General features: G+C 33.5%; 1 protein-coding gene across 3 annotated transcripts; it reads left to right on the top strand.

The window, feature by feature from the left end:
• Window positions 1–6,278: 6,278 nt before the first annotated feature.
• On the top strand, window positions 6,279–15,633 carry LOC132063905 (U-box domain-containing protein 33-like). 3 transcript variants are annotated; one of them, XM_059456653.1, is made up of 9 exons: window positions 6,279–7,130; window positions 8,949–9,070; window positions 9,442–9,563; window positions 11,285–11,389; window positions 11,659–12,058; window positions 12,214–12,375; window positions 12,653–13,183; window positions 14,062–14,832; window positions 15,280–15,633. In XM_059456653.1, exons 1-9 carry the CDS (start codon window positions 6,893–6,895, stop codon window positions 15,460–15,462), a joined length of 2,634 nt encoding a protein of 877 aa, XP_059312636.1. In that variant the 5' UTR covers window positions 6,279–6,892; the 3' UTR covers window positions 15,463–15,633. The 3 variants fall into 3 exon arrangements, with proteins under 3 accessions (XP_059312636.1, XP_059312635.1, XP_059312637.1); XM_059456652.1 differs by having other exon boundaries at window positions 12,211–12,375; XM_059456654.1 differs by lacking the exon at window positions 6,279–7,130 and adding an exon at window positions 7,974–8,114 and having other exon boundaries at window positions 12,211–12,375.
• The last annotated feature ends 4,504 nt before the right edge of the window (window positions 15,634–20,137 follow it).

Below are 20,137 nucleotides of genomic sequence, written 5' to 3'. Positions count from 1 at the left end.
AACACAAGAAAATAATTAAGAAACCACTTATTTTTCTAAAAAACACTTTCCAAGAAAGCATGTTCCTTCGTACCAAACACAGTCTAAATGCCTAACAAAAATAAAAAAAAAAAAAAAAAAAAAAGAAGTATGGCTGAGGGCTGTGAGAGGAGGAGAAAGACTGCATGTAGGAGTGTACAAAGTAAACTGACAAACCGCATCAAACCGAGTCAAACCAAGTCAAACCGAGAAAAAATTCCGACTAGTGGTTTGGTTTGACTTGATTTGGTGTTGAAAAAAAAATCCGACCATCATTGGTTTGGTTTGGTTTTAACTAAAAAAAAGTCAAACCGAACTAAACCAATCCGACATTACATTTATTCAATTTTTAAATATTTTATACATAAAACTATTTATTTGTAATGTAATTTATAAATATTTCTTAAATTTTTTTCGTAGTTTTTTTTATCTATTATCATAGTATTCAAGATTGAACTTAGAATTTTGAATGTCAATAAGTTTTATACCCTATGGATGTTAGTAACTCAAATAAAGTCCAAACCAAAACCAACTCAACACTAATGTTAATAAAAGAAATTCAATTTACCACTAGGAATGATAATAATTTTGGATATTTATTCTTTAGTTTTGCATAATTGATTTATAGAGTGAAAATACATAACTTGAGTTTTTTTTCTTTTTCATGTAATTAATAGTTATTAGCCGTACTTATTTTAGCATGACTTAGTATTTTTAGATTATGGTCATTTTTTTTATGGCTTGTTAATTAGCAATATTTATTTTAACCGATTTTATTAGCTTTTGTTGAATATTTTAATACAATGTCATCGCTCTTCTCACATTCCGTGTTATATTCATAAGAAACACCTTAATTATATAGTTGTATCTTACTAGGACTAAAGAAATATTTGAAGTAAAAGTTATATGTTTTGTATGAAGAGTATTCCAAAAAAACCCGAAAAATCCGAGGTTGAAAAACCCAAATTTTATTGGTTTGGTTTGGTGTATAAATTTAAAAACCTGATGCAATTGGTTTGGTTTGGTGTTTAAAAAATCCGAATCAACCCGGTCCATGTACACCCTTAATTGCATGCATGAAATTTCTGTTTGTTGGATGTTCGAGAATTATACTACCCGCTAGTTACTCTAAATCAATAAATTTAATTTTAATACTTGAAAATGAAGTAAGAATACATTACTTAACTACGATTAAATTACAAATATGTATGAAGGACACATTTTCTATTTATTGATTTAACGAAAACATTCGTGCATCACATTTTTATATTTTAAAAAACTACTAGTCAAAGTCGAACTCGGCAATCAATTCATATCATAATCCAGTGACACATTGATAATTGAATTTTATGGTACCCTTAGCGACACGTTAATAAGTTCTACTATCAGAGGGGAGAAAAAGATGACCCAGTATCTCATGGAATATTCTTTCTATGTCACCTCACTTGGTCCTACAATCTCCAGTTTATGATATTTTTTATGTCTTGTCTTAGGGCATAGTTGAGATCGACAGTGAATAAATTCTTTAACTAATATTTAAGAAGTAAAATAAAAAGCCAACGCAACGAAGTCGTTGGGTTGACAAGTAGTCGCGTAGAATGTTATTGTCATAAAATTATAGCGGGTGCAATAATAATCTGAATACATTGACGCAAAATTGATCTGAATCAACATTTATCTATAGGAAAAATATCTTTTATTAGCATGAACAAATGAAATATCGATTATAAATTGTGAATAAAACAGAAACTTGTACTCTTGTAGTTCTTCTTGACTAATTTAATATGCACTTATTATTTTGAATAAGAACTCCACGTTAACCTTCATAATTTCAGCCAATTTTTATATTGATTATTATTGCAACCCAAACTCATAAAAGTCAAGTCATTGCTCCAGAAAAAGGACTGATTTGCCTTGAAATTGCTAGGAATTTGGGGTATAATTTTGTACAATTTATTTTTCACTGTATTTTTGTATTTATGGGACTTAAATCTAAAAATTGACGGGGCCATTCGTTTGTTCTCTTAAGTAACATACAATCTAGTGATCTACAATGGTACCATTTAAAGTATATTCTCGACACTCTTTTCAAATTGTAGAAAATTTGAATACTATCATCTTTGGTCAAAAAGGTTAATTTGATGGTGTATAGTAACTAGACCTTGCAAAGTTTGAAAGAAAATATATATTGTTATCAAGCTAAATATATGCATATGCATTATCAGAATGCCAGAGAATATACCTTTTTAAAAATTCAGGGCTGTAATGAAGAATTCTCTCATTGTACATAAATATACATCCTCTCCCGTAATATATAATACTTAAATACTTTAGCAAATGAAAGACATTTAAAAAATTCAATACAAATTAGCTAGATTCATAAATTTTCAGTTCCCTGCTAATTACTCAAACCAAATATTAATGAAACAAATCTAAAAAGTTGTGACCAAAATATTGTGATCCAAAAGGCACGTCAGTCATTGTCATGTTAAAATTTTGTTTAGCTATCTCGAATTTTAAATTATGGAAATTATTGCACTAATCAAGGCAGGAAAAATACGTAATGAACCATGGGAAACGTGTTGATACTAAGCTTAAAATAATTAACAATGTGATATACGTGCATTTGCACCAAAATGATAATAATAACAAGAATTATTATCACAACACAGAAAGAGTAATGGGGAGACAACGAGAGGTAAGTAAAGAAGGATCCTAGTTAAATTGCAGTCATGTGTCGGTAAAACATGCTAATTTCTTTGATTAATTTTTAATTAGATATCATTAGTAAGCGGTGATATATGTGTGTGTCAGTTTTGTAACGGCAAATATTAAAATGAAGAGAATTATTGACGAAAAGATAAAGACGACTTATTTCAGATAGTTCACGAACATTTTTAACTTTTTAATCTTTATTAAGTAATGGGTCATTTGCACTTTTTATCCTATTTGGTGTTGGTCTTTAATTTTTCCCTCAAGGCAAAAAAAATAATAATTCAGGGAAATAAATTTATATTTTTGATGTTCGGCCAAAAATGCATATATTTAGTCATTATTGTCTTACAATGTAATACTTTTAATTATCTTTTGAGTGTTATTATATTAATTTGTGCTTAATGTTATATTTCACTGTGTAGGAATAAAGCGTCACAAAATTGAAGAGGTTTGAATCAAAATTGGATAAAATATGTTGAAATTGAGAAAAGAGTAGAAATTCGTTGGAAGGCAACAAATTAGTCCAAAGACTCTGTCACAACAATTTGAAATGGAGGAAGATCTGTACAGTTGATGATTGAAAATTATGTAATGATTGGACATTGACGGTGTGATGATTGCTTGAGTAGAGATAAGCAAAAGAAGAAAATAGTTGGGATTGAAAGAGGAAGTTGCTGGCAGAGAATTTTGGGCTTGTAAAAGTAGCATGTGAGGCACAAATATTGGGGGTAGCATGTGAAGGCACAAATATTGGGGGTAGCAAATTCAATTGTTAAGCGTAGCATTCAGTGGTTGTTGTATCTGACGACGTACTACGTATCGTGTCCGATTTTGATGCTTTCCCGGATGGAACGCGTCCAATAAGTTTTTCGGACTTAAATTTTCCCAAATCGTTTTGAATTCAGTTATTTTATTTAGACTTTTTCCTATGCCTATAAATAATTCATACGACAGGTTTTTAGATAACTTTGAATGAGAGAGAGGCTTGGAGGAGAAGTAGTAGTTATAGGGCTTTTATCTTCTCTTACTACCTAATACTTATTTTGACATTTTTATTCGGATGATTTGTTATTTTTCCTCCATGTCTATGTGGAGCTAGACTCTTTAGTTTTAGGGTTTTGACATAAACATGAAAGTTGACGTGTGATTATCGTTTCTATCTATTGATTTTCCATCTTTGGGTTGCTTATTTATTCTTGTGCTTAATTATTTAATTACTTGATCACTAGTTGAACACTATACGCATGACGTGGAATTGAACGAGAGAGGGAATTCCACGTACGTAAACGAAATAAATAGAAATTGTTTATATTATCGTTTCGCGTATTGAGGATAGAGATGTCTTTAGTATACTTAGTTGAATACGGAAAAAATAAATGCAATCTTCTTACCTCTGATGACCATAGAGATATAGGCGTTATAGTAGCATCTACAGGCTTGTGAGTAGTTTGAGAGAATATCATATAGTTAAAATCAACCCGTCAACTAGTAACCCGTAGGTAGAACGATTTAAAGACTCAACTGGTTTGTTAGTGGTTATAGCCCTAGATCTATCTCTTCTTCGATTAAAATCTGTTCTTTCTTGGTTGAATTTCATTATTTGTTTTATTTTATTTTTAGTTAGTTAATAATTATATCTTGAGATTTTTAGTTAATAATTATATCTTGAGATTTTACTTCTTGTGTAGATAATTAGAATCGTTTAATTTAGTAAATGGTTAATCATAAGTCTCTGTGGGATCGATATCTGGACTTAAAAGTTCTATATTACTTGTACGACCACGTATACTTGCGTGTACGTCTGGGAGCAACAATTTTCATATCATAATATTCCATAAGTTACGTTCCACATCCTCAAATAACTTATGCTTTACTAGGCGTAAGTGCTATTTTGAAAGGTAAAAATTAAAGACCAGCTCATTTGAAGGATAAAAATTAAATACCAGCCCATTTGAAGGGCAAAACATGTATTTCTTCTTGAATTATTGTGATTGAGCCTACAACAGTAAATTGAGTTGTAACTAGATTAGGGAAATCCATGTCAATATTTGTGTTCGTATTATATTTGAGCAAAAAACATTAAATTGAATTGTAACTAGATAATGGAAATCCATGCTAATATCTGTGTTCATACTGTAATTGAGCCTACAACATTAAATTGAGTTGTTAACGATTACGGAGATCCATAGTAATATTTTGTCTCGTTATTATAATATAAAACTAGACTCCTTCATTCCTCCTTCTTTCGTGCGATTTGGGTTGATTTTGGGGAAATAAGAGAAAAATATTTGAGTGAATTATATTTAATAGGTATTTTATAATTTGGACATATAATTTATAAAATTGGTAAATATGAAAAGAGGATCAAGATAATTTTTTTTAACAAAACTAAAATACTAATACTAATATCGTTCAGAAATATTAGACCCCGTGTGTCTCTTATGACATTCTGATAGCCAAGTTCAACTAGTTTAGTATAAACGCTATTCGAACTAAGTTTTTTCATAATGTATTTCTTCTCTATCCGACAATAACTTGGACCCACCCCACGAATGAAAGTGGAGTTGCAACATAGACTCGTTTTGTTTAAGTTGTTCTGCTTGAGAGCTTTCTCTATCAATATGTAATGTTACTTTATTACCATGCCTGAAACTATATCTGAGCACTTCTCCACCGGAAGATCAACCATATGCGGCCCTGACTCACCCTCCGTGGATGAACCCTGCAATGGAATCCTCAGGTTTTCGGGGCATGAATTCTCACCAATGTTTGTGTTACTCAAATCGACATTCTCGTTTCCGCTTCGCCCATCACTATTGTCATAATATCAACAATTTTTTTCGTAGTTGAACAGCTTTATTTTGATTAAAAAAAAAATAAGAAAATAAGTCAAGTGAAATAGCAAAATCGGTAAATATGGAAATTTCCATATTTTTAACCCAATAATTATTAGATTTTGGACATACTGAAGTTTTATTCCAAATGTTTACTTGATTTATTTTGTTATTAAAAAAGAGAGGAGGAGGCTCAATAACGAATACTATTTATTTGAGGGTGCACTTAGAAAATGAACAAATCTTCTTTTTTTTGCAAATATTAAATATTGATGTTTACAAAGGTACTATAAAACTAGACATGATTCAGTTTTTTTTGTTTTTTTTAAGGATATGTTCCTTTTTTCGTGAAATATCTTAATACACATTCATTCATTTTTCACTCATATCTTCTTAAATAAAGAGGTCTTGAGATATTATTCGATGAATAGATAATAAGTACATAAAAAAAATTTGAAAAACTCCGAGCATGTATGATAGACAATTTCTAGTATACACTTTATTACTCGAAAATTTAAAACCGACAATTTTTTTTTTGTCTATTATTTGACGATGCACATATATTTAAAATTTAACTAATTATTTAAGATTTGGCAACCTAAAAAAAAAAAAAAAAAAAAAAGTTCAATAAATGCATATGCTACTTGGCATTGACAGATTGATTCCTTACCTACAGAAGCTTCGGTTTTAAGGAACAAGAAAGACAGAGAACAGAACCGACAAAAGTGCAGTAGAGAGAGAAAAGTTGACCAACTTAAATATATGATCCAAAGAAATTTAATAAGTAATGCTATCATCAAATGAAGAATGAAGACGAAATTCTTTCATCAACGATAATATTACTTAGTAAATTTCTTGTATCACAATCAAAACTTCTTTTCATTTTAATAGTGGGTAAGTTAGTTGTAATATTCATATGATTACTTAATTAATGGCTTGATTACAACACCATATACTGCTAAATACTTCAGACAAGGAACCTCTTTTGCAGTTATAATGTAATCTCAAATCCATAGACTTTCCTCCAGCATTTAGTACACATATTCCCCTTTTGTGTTCACCTCAATTGTATCGCTTGTAAAGCAAATGACCAATCAAACTCTACTGAAATTCCAAGAAAAAACTAGGGTATTTTCATTCATCACATTAACAAGAACCCCTTTTGTGTTCTAAGTCTAATTCTTGTGTATACAAAGAGAATTTAATTGTTATACCCCAAAAAAATCAATGGGTTTTTCATTCATGTGGTAAACTCAAGACCCTTTTCTGTTCTAAGTCTAATTCTGTGTATACAAAGAGAATTTAGTTTGTTATACAATTTGCAAATGGCTATGGAGACTTCAAATCAAGTGGTTCGAAGGAGTCCAGTAAGGTATCCTGAAGTTGATTTGTCTGTTCTGAAAGAAGGAAGTACATTAACGCCTGTAAATGATGTGATTTATGTTGCTGTTGGGAAAGAGTTGAAGGAGACTGAACCAGCTTTGACATGGGCTTTAAACAAGTCTGGTGGAAGGAAAATTTGCATTCTTCATGTTCATACTCCTGCTCAAAAGATACCTATAAGTAATTAATTCTTTTTTCTTGTGTTTCTTTTTATTTTTTTCTATTTTAATGTGATTTTTGGTGATCAGGTTTTGATTTTTTTTCAATCTTGGCTTGCTATGGTGTTGTTCTTTCGAGCCAAGGGTCTATCGCAAACAACCTCTCCACCCCACAAAGGTAGGGTAAGGTGATCGGAGCTAGGAATTTTATTAAGGGTGTTCGAATTCATATAATCTATATATTAAGGGTGTTCAATATGTAATATCTGTCTGTAAATCTACACGGTATATTTTTTCGGCGCAGGGTGTTCGGTTGAACACCCTTGCCGGGCTATGACGTCCTACCTTCCTACCTTCCCTGTTGTTGTTAGCTTGCTATGGTGTTGTGTTTCTTTTTATTTTGCCACATTAATGTGATTTTTGGTTATCAAGTTTTGAATTTTTCTTTTTTATCTTGACTTGCTAAGGTAAGTGTGTCTTGCTAAGGGTAAATGCCAGTTAGTTGTGTAACACCTATTTTGGGGTGGGGCCCTTCCGCGGACCCTGCTAACGCGGGATGTTTTGTGCATCGGGCTGACCTTTGCCCCTTTTTACTTGATAAGGTGTTGTGGAAAAGGTGGTTTGTTGAGTTAGCTTGATTTGTTGAGCTGTCTTGCTTTTTCTCACCTTTTTATTCTAGTGAGAGTTCTTGAACCTTGTTTTCATACTTGAGTAAAAGGTTAACCACTGATTTCTGATGTTTGTTTAGACTTATAAAGTCAAACTGTGCTTTATTTGATGCTAAGGGGATCTATATACTTGACTGATAGTTCAGGCATAAATTAATTGGACTTTGTTCACTTGATTAGCATCAGCTGCTAGATGTGCTGGGGAAAGTTGGTTGTAATTCTCTGGTTCTACTCTTGAGTTTTATAATAGGTCTGATTCTCATTCTTTGGTGTAACATTCCTACCTAATCAACTACACTTTTGAACATTTTTTATGCCCAACATTCAGCTAAGAAAAGGTCAGTTATTAATTTACAATTCTATCAATTTTTTTTTTTGTTTTTTTGTTTTTTTGTTTTTTTGTTTTTTGTTTTGTTTTGGGGTAATAATTCTATCAAGCTTTCAAACTTGAGGATGCTACAAATTCTTTTGCAATTGTTGCTGGAATTAAGCTTATCAATCCCTTCGATTTCCCTAATATGAGGCTCAAGACTGATGATGTGGTGTTGAATAATCTCATTGACAAACTCTCTTTTTTATTTTTGTTTACGGTGAAGGTGGGCTAGGGGTTTTGCGTAGAGTGGAAGTTAATTTCTTGTTTACTTGCTAATTGAAAGAGTAATAGAAGGAAAAAGGGGATATTTGGTGACAACTGATCAAAATCTTTATTCCTCTCAGAAATTAATTCACTTTCATTTATAGGTCCGTGAAACCCAACCCCCATGCGACCTTCAAAGAAAATAGAAAAGAACAAAACAAAATTTACTTTTGAAATTACGAATTTCTTTAGCTTTTCTCACTCATTCTTCTGGAATTTCTGAAAATACTTTTAGTGTTCAGTTTAGGACATATTGTTCCTGAATGAGAATCAATTCTTTACTTATCTACAAGATTTTTTTTCTGCTTCCGCAATGATTCCCGGAATCTAAGTACCGGTACCCCAATTTCGGCCAAAAGATATAGAAGGAAACTTCACTGTGCTGCTTGAGATGTCAATTTCTTCGTAACTTATCTAAATTCTTTTTAAATAGTAGAATGATGATTACTTATTCATTTCCTTAGAAAATGGTTACTTAGTCTCATTGCAACTGTTGTTTGAAAGTGTATCCATTTTCTCTTGGACGGTTTTGCAGTGGGTTCAAAGTTTAACATAGATCAATTGGATGTGCAACAAGTCAGAGCGTACCATGAGAAGGAAAGGCAAGACATGCACAAGATCCTGGAAAAATATATTCAGATCTGTGGACGAGCCGGGGTATAGTCTTTGTCTTTTGCCGAAAATTGATATTGGTGATTATTGCAAGTTGAAAACTTTATATTTGCCTGTAACTTGAGAGTGTTACTGGAAGAATATTGAATGTTGTTTTATTTTATTGGTGGCAACAATTGTGGGAGTTCTCACTTACTCCATGTTCTCCGTCCTGTGCGTGGATTAGTATTAAGTTATAAACCAGATTACCATTTTCAGATATTTGATAAATGCATCAGATATTCAGTTCAGAGCTTCACTCTACACACTGTTAATAGTCATAAGAAAGTCTGCACTTCAACATTCCTTTATTATACTCTTGATTGAATTGATGCTTTTACTTCTTCTAAGTCTAATGTGTCTGTTTCTTAATTCAGGTTCGAGCTGATAAACTTGTCCTTGAAATGGATTCAATTGAGAGGGGCATAGTCGAGCTTATATCGCAGCATTACATAGGGAAGCTTGTTATGGGAGCTGCGGCAAACAAGTGCTACTCAAAGTAAAAATAAGATATTCTTTTTCCGTTACTTGAATGTCAATACAGTATATATTGAGTGAACATCTTGGTACATTTGTTTGGGTTAAGAATTCAAGCAACAGAACAATCAAGAAATTATGTGAAGGGTCACGTCTCCCATCTTCTTCCCTTCTCCATAATGTGTATCTAGTCCATTAGCTGACTTGTTGGTTACATCCTGCAAGTTCAAATTTTTACTTCAAATATGGAAATGCCATTATGAAATCGAAATCAGTAGAATATGTGGAAAAGAAGTCACTTATGTTTAAGGAAAAAAATTACCGATCTCTTTATTTTTTTGAGAAGCTAAGTAACTAGTATATCAAAAACAACAACATACCCAGTGTAATCCCACAACTGGGGTCTGGGGTGGGTAGGATGTACGCAGACCTTACCTATACCTTTGTGGGGTAGAGAGGCTGTTTCCGATAGACCCTCGGCTCAAAAAAAATGTAACCGGCGTAGGAATGTAGGAGTAAGTAACTAGTATATTGAAAAGAAAAAAAGGAAGCTTAGCACCAAGTTGGTGCTAGGGCACTACAAGTATCGACAATCCTTCTGAACAAAGAGGATATCATCGATGACTGGCCCACCCAAGTCTTGTTTCACCCGATGTTGGGGCCCCATCATATATTGTTCACGCTCTAAATGTCTACTCCTGGACATGAGGGGGTGTGTTAGGTCCCACATCGGTGGATGGGAGGCAAATCTGTCTCCTTAAATGGTCTGAAACAAGACCTGAGTAGGTTTGGCTCTGATACCATGTTAAAGAATGTATGTTGGGCCTTGTGCCTAACTCAACCCCAAAGCTAGCTCAAGAGGTGAGGATTGCCCAAGACCATATAAGGAGACAAATTTGCCTCCGAACCAGCGATGTGGTACTTGACAGTCCTAAAATTGAAGTCTAACATACTATCTACCTCCTTTATATCCTGTAGATTACATCAAATGGCTAAACGCCATAAACTTCTGAATTTAAGCTACTGGACACTAACTGACTTTCCTTCAAAACATCTGCCATTCCTTTCCTTCCATTTACTCCAGCATAAGCAGGCAAGGATGGTATACCAAATCTGTGAAACATGACTTATTCTTTCTTCCTTTATAAACTTCATTTGATGGATGTATTATCTAAGAAATATCTGTAAGGTGTGAAGCTATCATACTTAGTGGTCAACCTAAGGTTTCTTAGCTCCGTGTGTTAGAGTTTTTATGTGCATGGGATTTACTGGACCGCCAGAATGATTAATACAAGTTGAAACATGAAATATTCATCTTATGCATAACCAAACGTGTCATAATGCAGCCCTTTCGGCAAGAGTGTTTTGGCCTAGGTGTCGTAGTTCATTTAATTTGTTTGCCCTGCTGATCTTTTGGTTTTCCCCTTCATCTTTTTTCAAATTACTGTCAGAGTTCCTCCGTGCATCTAAATAATTACCAGCACAGCTGTTTTAAGGAGAAATAAAATAATGTGCGTATGCCCTGTTCTGGACCACCCTATCACCCAAAGACATAGATAGCAAAGGAAAAAGGAATACTTAAAACCACGTAGACAAGGAAAACAAATTTCTAGCAGCACAACTCAATATTTTTACCTTAACAAGTAAATCAAGTCTGAGAATTTATTGCATCTTTCCTTTTTTTTTTTTTTTTTTGGCGTAACACACCAAGCTGGGAATTGAGCTCTTATGGTGAAATTTCAGGAAAATGACCGACCTTAAGTCGAAGAAAGCCATCTATGTGCGGTTACAAGCACCCACATTCTGCTGCATCTGGTTTTTATGCAAAGGGAACCTCATTTATACAAGGTATGCGTCCTTTAATCCTGGATCTATCCTGGAATTTTGTTTTTGGATGAAAATTGGGTGGACAACTGGGGATAACATTGTTACAGAATTCTGTGTTTTCTTTTAAATATCCTTTTGCTATGGATTTCTATTTCTACCCTTTCTCCCCTGAGATTGACTTTCCTTGGGATTTGGATGCGTGAACCGAGGGGTTAAGGCGGGGTTCATTCTCTTATGTCACTTAGAAAACATGGGGAAACTCTAAATGGAAACTACATTATGTCATGCAGAGAAAGTAAGTCAAAGAGACTTAATACAGACAGTGTGTCACCGTCAATTCCAGCAAGTCCAGATAACGATATTATTCCAAGATCAAGATCTATAACAGAAGGTTACACCGAGCAAGTAGAGCTCAGGGGCCGGTTTACAGATTATCGTAGAGTTGCTTCTGACAATCACAGGATAATCTTCTCTGGAATTTCCTCCGGTAGGAGTTTACAGGCTAGTTTCCCAAGCATGAGTTCAGATGGAAGTGCTGATGGCAGGGATGGAATACCGCTAAGTCCCTTAGTGGCTTCACGTTTTTCATCAAGTTCATCTGTTGAAATGGTTGGAAATGAGACTGCATTTGACTCATCCGCTCTGCAATATATCAATTTTGATCATCATCAGTCATCTCGTCCATGTATAGTAAGTAGATCATGTTATTTCTGTTGTCTCTTTAAATTACTAAATTACTAGCAATACCTTCATTTCTTGCTTCCTAATGAAATGGGTTGTTTCTGTTTGAAGAATTAGATTAATATGCTTTCTAAATTTTGGATGATTCCGTGGAAAATTAGCAGGTCGAGAGGGTGAATGATGAGCCAGCTGGAAGCATGAACGATGAATTCTATGATAGACTTGAGCAATATGCTGCAGAGGCAGAAAATGCAAGGCGAGAAGCTTTTGAAGAATCAATCAAGCGTAGGAAATTTGAAAATGATGCAATTGAGGCTAGACGAAGGGTAATTTTTCATTTATATTGTACTTCAAATCGTTTAATTGAATGTTATGGTACTAAAATTTGGTATTCTCTGGGATGTTTGCAACTATTACCCATTTGCACCAAGTTTCCACCCGTTGCTTGATTTAGGTGAAGCCTTAATTTGATTGAGATATAAGATGGTAAGACCTAGGCTGCCAGTTTTTGAAAAGGAGATTGTTCTTTCAAGCATGTGCTCTCCTAGGGAAGCGGGAATGATGGACGATCTGAGATACTTATTTGTGATAGTTTTGTTTCAGGCAAAAGAATCAGACACATTCTATGCTGATGAGTTGAGACAGAGGAAACAATTAGAGGAAGCAATTGCAAAAGACAAGGAAAAAGCTGATCAGATGAAATCACTGCTAAAAAAACTAAAGGAGGATCTGCGGGTAGCCGAAGCACAGACATCTTCACTGGAGGGTCAACTCTTAAATTGTGACACTCAGGTGCAAGAGTTGGAACAGAAAATGTTTTCTGCTGTCGACCTTCTGCAGAAGTACAGGAAGGAGAAAGATGAATTGAAGGTGGAGCGTGATGATGCACTCAAATTAGCTGAGTCCCAGAGGGAACAGTACTCAGATGTGTCCTCATTTCCATCTCCGTCTGTACTATTTGCTGAATTTTATTTTCATGAAATCGAAGAAGCTACTCAGAACTTCGATCCAGCCTTGAAGATTGGAGAAGGTGGTTATGGAAGCATTTATAGAGGCCTCCTTCGCCACACTCAAGTGGCAATAAAGATGCTGCACCCTCATAGCTTGCAAGGGCCCTCAGAGTTCCAACAGGAGGTCAGATTCGTTATGTTTTGCTATTTTTTTAATTTTTTTTTATTTTATCTGTGCATAGAAGCTAAATTGTGTCTGATCTCCTGAATTGTTGTGTAATTTCCACAATTTGTTTTGCGTCTTGCCGTTTGTCCTCTCAATTGTATCCCTTGTTTTTGGCCATATCCTACTTTATATCCCTGTTTGTGTGGCCAAGGCAAGAGATTAAAATAGGGAGGTGAAAGAACTAAAGACAAAAATACTTAATTTGGTGTGATATCTATTGATGGTGGTAGCACAAACGGCTATAGTGGAAAGTAAACGTACTTTCGTGTTTATTTGTATTCAACATATTGTAGCTACACTTAGATCATCCCCATTTCCCACTCACCAGATGAGAACAATCCTTCATCCCTGAAGAAGTTCTCTCCCACAAATCACTAGGATGGTTGATTATCTGCTAGAAATGGTTGTATATTGATTGGGCCAATAGGTTTTTCTTGGAAGGGAAACTTTTAGTGACATGTTGAAATATCTAAATACTAGTTAGTCTTGTCTGTTTTGCTAGAATGTATTACCTTGTAAGACTTGGTTTACTCATAAACCTTGAGTAGTGTCAGTACACCTGATATCTTTTTCTTTGGTAAGTGTCTGTACACCTGACATCTTTTTCTTTGATAAGTGTCAGTACACTTGATATCTTCCGTACTCACTGATTCACACACCTATTCAATTTGACGCATACTAGTGTGTTTTTGCAGTCAGTTTTCTTCTTTGCTTAGCTTTGTATGTTTGCTTTGCATACTATGCTTCTCTCTTAATCATATGAAACATAAAGTTTTAATTCTTTAACACTGATATCTTTCTTGCAATGCATGATATGGTTTGTTGATATGATATAGGTCAATATTTTAAGCAAGTTGAGGCATCCAAATATTGTGACTCTTATAGGAGCGTGTCCAGAAGCATGGACTCTTGTATATGAGTATCTTCCTAACGGAAGCCTAGAAGATCGTCTTACCTGCAAAGGTAACACGCCCCCGTTGTCGTGGCAAACGAGAATTCGTGTAGCAGCAGAGCTTTGCTGTGCTCTCATCTTCCTCCATTCGTGCACTGCTTGGGGCGTAATTCATGGTGATCTAAAACCGTCAAATATTTTGCTTGATGCGAATTTTGTGAGCAAGCTTAGTGACTTTGGAATTTGTCGAGTTATCTCAGAAGAAGACTCTTCAGAAAATAGTACTACACTTGGTTACAGAACTGACACTGACCCAAAAGGCACATTTGCATACATGGACCCTGAATTCCTCGAAATAGGAGAGCTTACTCCAAAGTCTGATGTCTATTCATTTGGGATTATATTATTAAGGCTGTTGACTGGAAGGTCTGCATTGGGGATAAAAAATGAAATCCAATATGCATTGGATAAAGGAAACTTGAAAAATCTGTTGGATCCAACTGCTGGAGACTGGCCATTTGTGCAAGCCAAACAGTTAGCTCACTTAGCTATGAGTTGTTGTGAGAAGAACAGTAGGTGCCGACCTGAACTTTCTTCAGAGGTGTGGAAGGTGCTTGAGCCAATGAGAGCTTCATGTGGGGCATCATCATCTTTTAGAATGGGTTCCAACGAGCATTGTGACATTCCATCCTATTTTATTTGTCCAATATTTCAGGTTAGTATATTGCCTGTTTTAAATCTAGCAGTCATCATTATATCATTATAAGTCCCATATAGTCTCACTTATCGGTCATCTGCGTGATTAAAAGAGGTAGATGCTCTAGTTTTCTGGCAACTTATTAGCTGAAGCTCATCGATAATTATGGGAAATTAGCGTCCTCACCCTCAGGAACCCCAACCCCACTTTTGACTAGAATTCAGCATCCTTTTCTGTCGGTTCTTTTTCTGCTTGATTAGAAGTATCCATGTGGATTTGTGTTTGATCTTCCAGTTAATGAGGTTGTTATCTTCCAACTCAGTGATATTTGGGAAGTTAAGATAGTCTTTGTATTTTCATTGTTATTCCCTTGAGAAAGCATAAGCAAGCAGGGAACGCATAAGCAAGCAAGGAACTCCATCCTAATCAAATTTTTTTTTTTTTGGTTAATGTGTTTCACTACAGGAAATCATGCAAGATCCTGTAGTAGCGGCGGATGGCTTCACATATGAAGCAGAAGCATTAAGAGGATGGTTGGACAGCGGACATGAAACCTCGCCCATGACAAACCTTACGCTGTCCAATACGAATCTTGTTCCTAATCATGCTCTCCGTTCTGCAATTCAAGAGTGGCTGCAAGAGCCTTGACAAAAGTTCTCAAGCCTTGTGAAATTGTCTATAGAAGTCATTACATATTCTTCTTTATCTTGGGTTTCTCATGGATGCTTAACTTTAGTTTTAATGTAAAGCAGTACTTCAAAATTATACTTCTATACAGGTTTTTGGTACATCTATAGATAGAAATGGCATAAACTGGTACCCGTGGGTGCTTCCGGCTTTGAAAACTAAAGCACCCAACTATGTTATTGATTTCCAGGGTGAATATTTATAACCAAATTTCATATATTTCTTATATAACTATACCTAATCTACGTCGGGTTTAATGGGTGCTGGAGCACCTCCAAAATGCACATAGGTCCGCCCCTGCTGGTAGTTGACTGAAGTCTGATTATGGACAGGATGGTCTGATGAACATGCAAGAGATGGAACAGACAGACTTGTTTCCAAATTGAATTTGCAACTTAGTAACTTGTGTGACTATTCTCTCCTGTTGATTCAAAGATTTGAGCAAGTTACTTAAAATATTAATTAAAAGAATATAAACGGCAAAGTTATCTCCCTATTAGCTATAGGTCAGGGTTTCAAGCTGTGGAAGTAGCAATTAATGCTTATATTAGAGTAGATTGTCTACATCACACTCCTTGGGGTGCGATCCTTCCTTGCACCCTGTTAATGCAGGCTGCTTTGTGCATCGGGCTATCACTTTTTCATTTCCAACGTCTCCTTGTACTTACAACTGGTGAATTTATCCGCGCTTCGCGCTGAGTAAATGAGTCTCACTAAATTTAGGATTTATTCTTTTCGAATGCTCAAATATTAAAATACTCTAAAATTATATTTTAACAAAACTAATTTTATTTTTAATTATTCCTCCTATCAAAAGTAATCTAAGCAGAAGAAATTATAACTTCAACCAAAAGGTCCTTTTACAAAACTTAAGTTATCAAATGCTAAACAAAAATCACATGAAATCATCTTCTGTATATTTATCATAAACAATAAGTGAAAAAAAAATATAGAAAAAAATAGCCTCCATGGCAGCAAAACAACAAAAAGACTAAAATAAAAAATGTATAATTCACAACACATTTTGTAGACGTGGAGTGGTGGAAGTGTGCGTAGTTCACAATACTCATCAAGTTTTTCATTTTTATAACTTCTAGTTACAAAATAAATGAAAATATATGTTCTTTTATTTATGTGATCTGTATTCTTACCAAATCAGATGCTTTACTTTTGTAAGTTTGAATAGAAACATTGTCTATTATAGCCAATAATGTAGTAATTTTCCAGATCATCATAAGCAATATTGTTTGCAGCCTGCTGGCAGAAGATGACAGTCCTTTGGCTATATATATATATGTCGACCGAAGTCACCTTTTTATTATTTTTTGCTACTCGAGAGAAATGAGTGAATGAGCAACAGAAACCCAAATAATGTCTTAAGAAATACACCTCATTGTACCGCCATCCGAAAATGAATACACTGACAAAAGTCCACCAATTTTTTACTCATACTCACAACCCCAATAGCCTGGGTTCATAACATGATAAGACTAAATGAAGATGTACCATGAAATGCTATATCCTTTTGGTGCTTAGGTTAGGTGTATATGTAGTGGTGCTCAAGTTCTTTGATAAACTTATGGAGCCTTTTAAGTTTCCAAGACTCATAACTGCACAAAGTAATTTTGTAACTGAAAGAATATATTCAGCCTATTGAGGTTTGTCAAGGAAGGCAACGGACAAGGAATAGAGGCTGCATTAACAACTCCACGATTACAAGCATGAATCCCACAAATACAAGTATTAACCCCACTTTATTAGAGGGACTTTATAGCCTATTAATTGAATAAGATTAATTGAATTATAATGATAAAAATAATAGGGTAAAAAGCTAAAAAAAGGAGAAAAAAGATAAATAGGAATGCTGGTCATAGAGAGGTGCCGCATTATCTTTCCTATGCCTAACTTTATATTATATATAGATTTGTTTACAGTAAATATATTGCGTTTTTTCAATTTATTTTCCCTTTTTTGGAAAGTCCAAATGTTCCCTTTAAAGAATGACATACTAGGAATGTTTTACGGAACATAGAGGAGAAACTTTAGAAAGAACAGGGGAAAAACATTTGTGAATGCTATAAACCGCAAAATAAGCACAACGATACGGAGAGTCACACGGACCATCTAAATGATCCAAAATAAATAAAAGGAGGTATTTAAGTGAACTTCCTAACTAATATTGACAGATTTAATTAATTTTTAAAGTTTCGAGCTAATTGAAAATTTTGAAGAGAAAGAATATAATAAATTCTAAATAATGTTTTTTTTGCTTGCTTTGCCTTTCTTGACAAATTAAATCAAAGTTAGAACTTCGAAACAGTGTCACGTAATATTGAAATTTCTATAAAGCCTGTTTGAAAGAATCATGCAAGGAATTACTTTTGTTTCTTTTGCTAGCTACTATATATGCATAACGAATTGTGTATTAAATGTATACTTAGTACTAGGACATATCCTACAAAAACCTAGGACATATCCTACAAAAACCTAACGAGGTAACGAGCCATTTGTTTTATTCTTGTATTTATTGAATTGCATTTTTCAATTGTAATGATAAAATGCTTAGAGAATAGCTTATGATTTCAACAAGTAAAACCAGTGAATTATATTTAGATTGTTGTTAATTTTGCATAACTAGTGTGTTACATTGTTAAGTGAGAGATAATAAAATATAACAATATGAAACAAATTGATTAATTGATTATTTTGTTACAAGTAATAAAATTATTTGGAAATAAGAAAAAGAAAAATAGTTTCTAAGTAGTTAAGTGAAGCAGAAATGTGAATATACAAGAGAAAAAAGACGTAATATGATTCTTTTAAGATTGAGTTGATTAAATAATATGCAATGTATGAGAACATAGAAGGAGTCGATGAATAAAGTAGTAAATTAGTTTCTCATCTATTATACTAAAAAAGAAAGAGATGAGATTACTTTTAAAAAAAATTTATTGTACAAAAAGCAACTTTTTTTTTTAACCCAAAACCGTGCTTAAGATAAAATGTTTGAAGATTAATCATTTTGAATCACCTGCCACATAAATGTTAAAGTACTTAGTTAACTCGAATGATATGTCTATGATCATCTTCCTTTACTGAGACTTGTTGATATTATCTGGACCTATTTACATTACTATAATTATTATACTCCTTTCCTCTTCTAAAAGAGAAAGAAAAGATTGTTTACTAGTCAAAAGTCCCTTCGGGGACATCCGATAAACAAAAAAATAAAATTGAAAAAAAAAAACTTACTAGTCAAAAGCATCAACTAAGATACTATGCTTTATTACAAAATCTTTGACCGAAGCTTGACTATCTTTGTATTTTCTTTTTCAAATTTGCTCATAGCCTTTGATTTTTTGAGTTTAATTTCCTTTCCAATTTGACTTGAGCCTTTAATTTCGAGGGAAGAAGTTTATGAAAAAAGAAGTTTTTTTTTTTTTTAATTGGTTGTGGGGATCTGAAATTGTCATTCATTGAGTTACAGGAAAAAAAAAATCTTAAAATTTTAGGTCTGCAGTCCTAAAATTACGTGTTAGTAGAGTAATAAATAATTGAGGGTGTTAAGGAGAGGAAAGGAGAGATATAGAGCAAAATGAATGACAAATAGTTTTCAACACATTAATCAATTATCGGGAATTATTAGAAAGGAAAAATGAGACCGTGTATTGTTTAAGCACAAGCAGAATGTTAAAAAGCTAAAATTGCACTCTCATCTAAAAACAATCATGTCTATTGATATCACACCAATAATAATCTAAAGAATGCATCTTGTAGAACTTTGAATGAAAAAATTACAAGATGCATTCTGTAGAAAGGAAAAATGAGACCGTGTATTGTTTATGCACAAGCAGAATGTTAAAAAGTTAAAAAGCTCTCTAATATAAAAACAATGAATTCAATTGATATCACACCAATAATAATTTGCGCAAGTACAACACCAAATGTCGGCTATATTCTTTTTTGTATGAGCATACTTTTTTAACATTGAATAAACTCAATTACTCATTGTACAATATTGGTGTATTTATACCTCCAAAATTGTAAATGTGTCTTGAAAGAGATTTAGTGAATCCTAATACACATTTTTCTGAGTATAAAGGAAAAATAACAAGTAAGCAAGAAAAGTGAACGATTGAACACTTACAAAACAAAGAAAGTTAAAACATCTGAACCTGACCTCTACCTATTTACTGTATATGCCTAATTTTCGTATTTTTATGTAGAACAAAAAGGATTAGATCTCAAATTTACTTTTCTATTAGTAATATTGGAGAAGATAAATTGCAAAGAAAATTATTTTCTACTAATTTTATAACTCTATTAAATAATTTTAGAAATGATGGAACCCTTTGATAATATTTTTCTATAATGGTAGATATATTTTAATTGAACTAGTTTAATCGTATGTGCGTTGCACGTATGCATTACGTCAATTCAGTAAAATATGTGTAATATCGTTTCATTTCAAATTCTTGATTTTTATTATCACTTTAGCCTGTCTAATCTATTAATCCCGCAATCTATATCTTAACAGTTATATAGATGCCGATATTCAAAGTTGTATCTTACCTGACTTCTCTTTATAAACGATAATTTAATATTCAAAGTTGTATCTTACCTGACTTCTCTTTAT

Source organism: Lycium ferocissimum, chromosome 7 (genome assembly GCF_029784015.1).
Source record: "Lycium ferocissimum isolate CSIRO_LF1 chromosome 7, AGI_CSIRO_Lferr_CH_V1, whole genome shotgun sequence".
NCBI lineage: Eukaryota > Viridiplantae > Streptophyta > Magnoliopsida > Solanales > Solanaceae > Lycium > Lycium ferocissimum.
Note: the sequence above shows the minus strand (reverse complement) of the source record. Positions and strands in the feature narration are given on the sequence as shown.

Excerpts from the sequence above, each read along its gene's own strand:
- LOC132063905 (XM_059456652.1), top strand. The coding sequence starts at position 6,893 with ATGGCTATGGAGACTTCAAATCAAGTGGTTCGAAGGAGTCCAGTAAGG. Across the intron at positions 7,131-8,948 it reads TGCTCAAAAGATACCTATAA|TGGGTTCAAAGTTTAACATA; the intron begins GTAATTAATTCT and ends ACGGTTTTGCAG. Across the intron at positions 9,564-11,284 it reads GCAAACAAGTGCTACTCAAA|GAAAATGACCGACCTTAAGT; the intron begins GTAAAAATAAGA and ends GTGAAATTTCAG.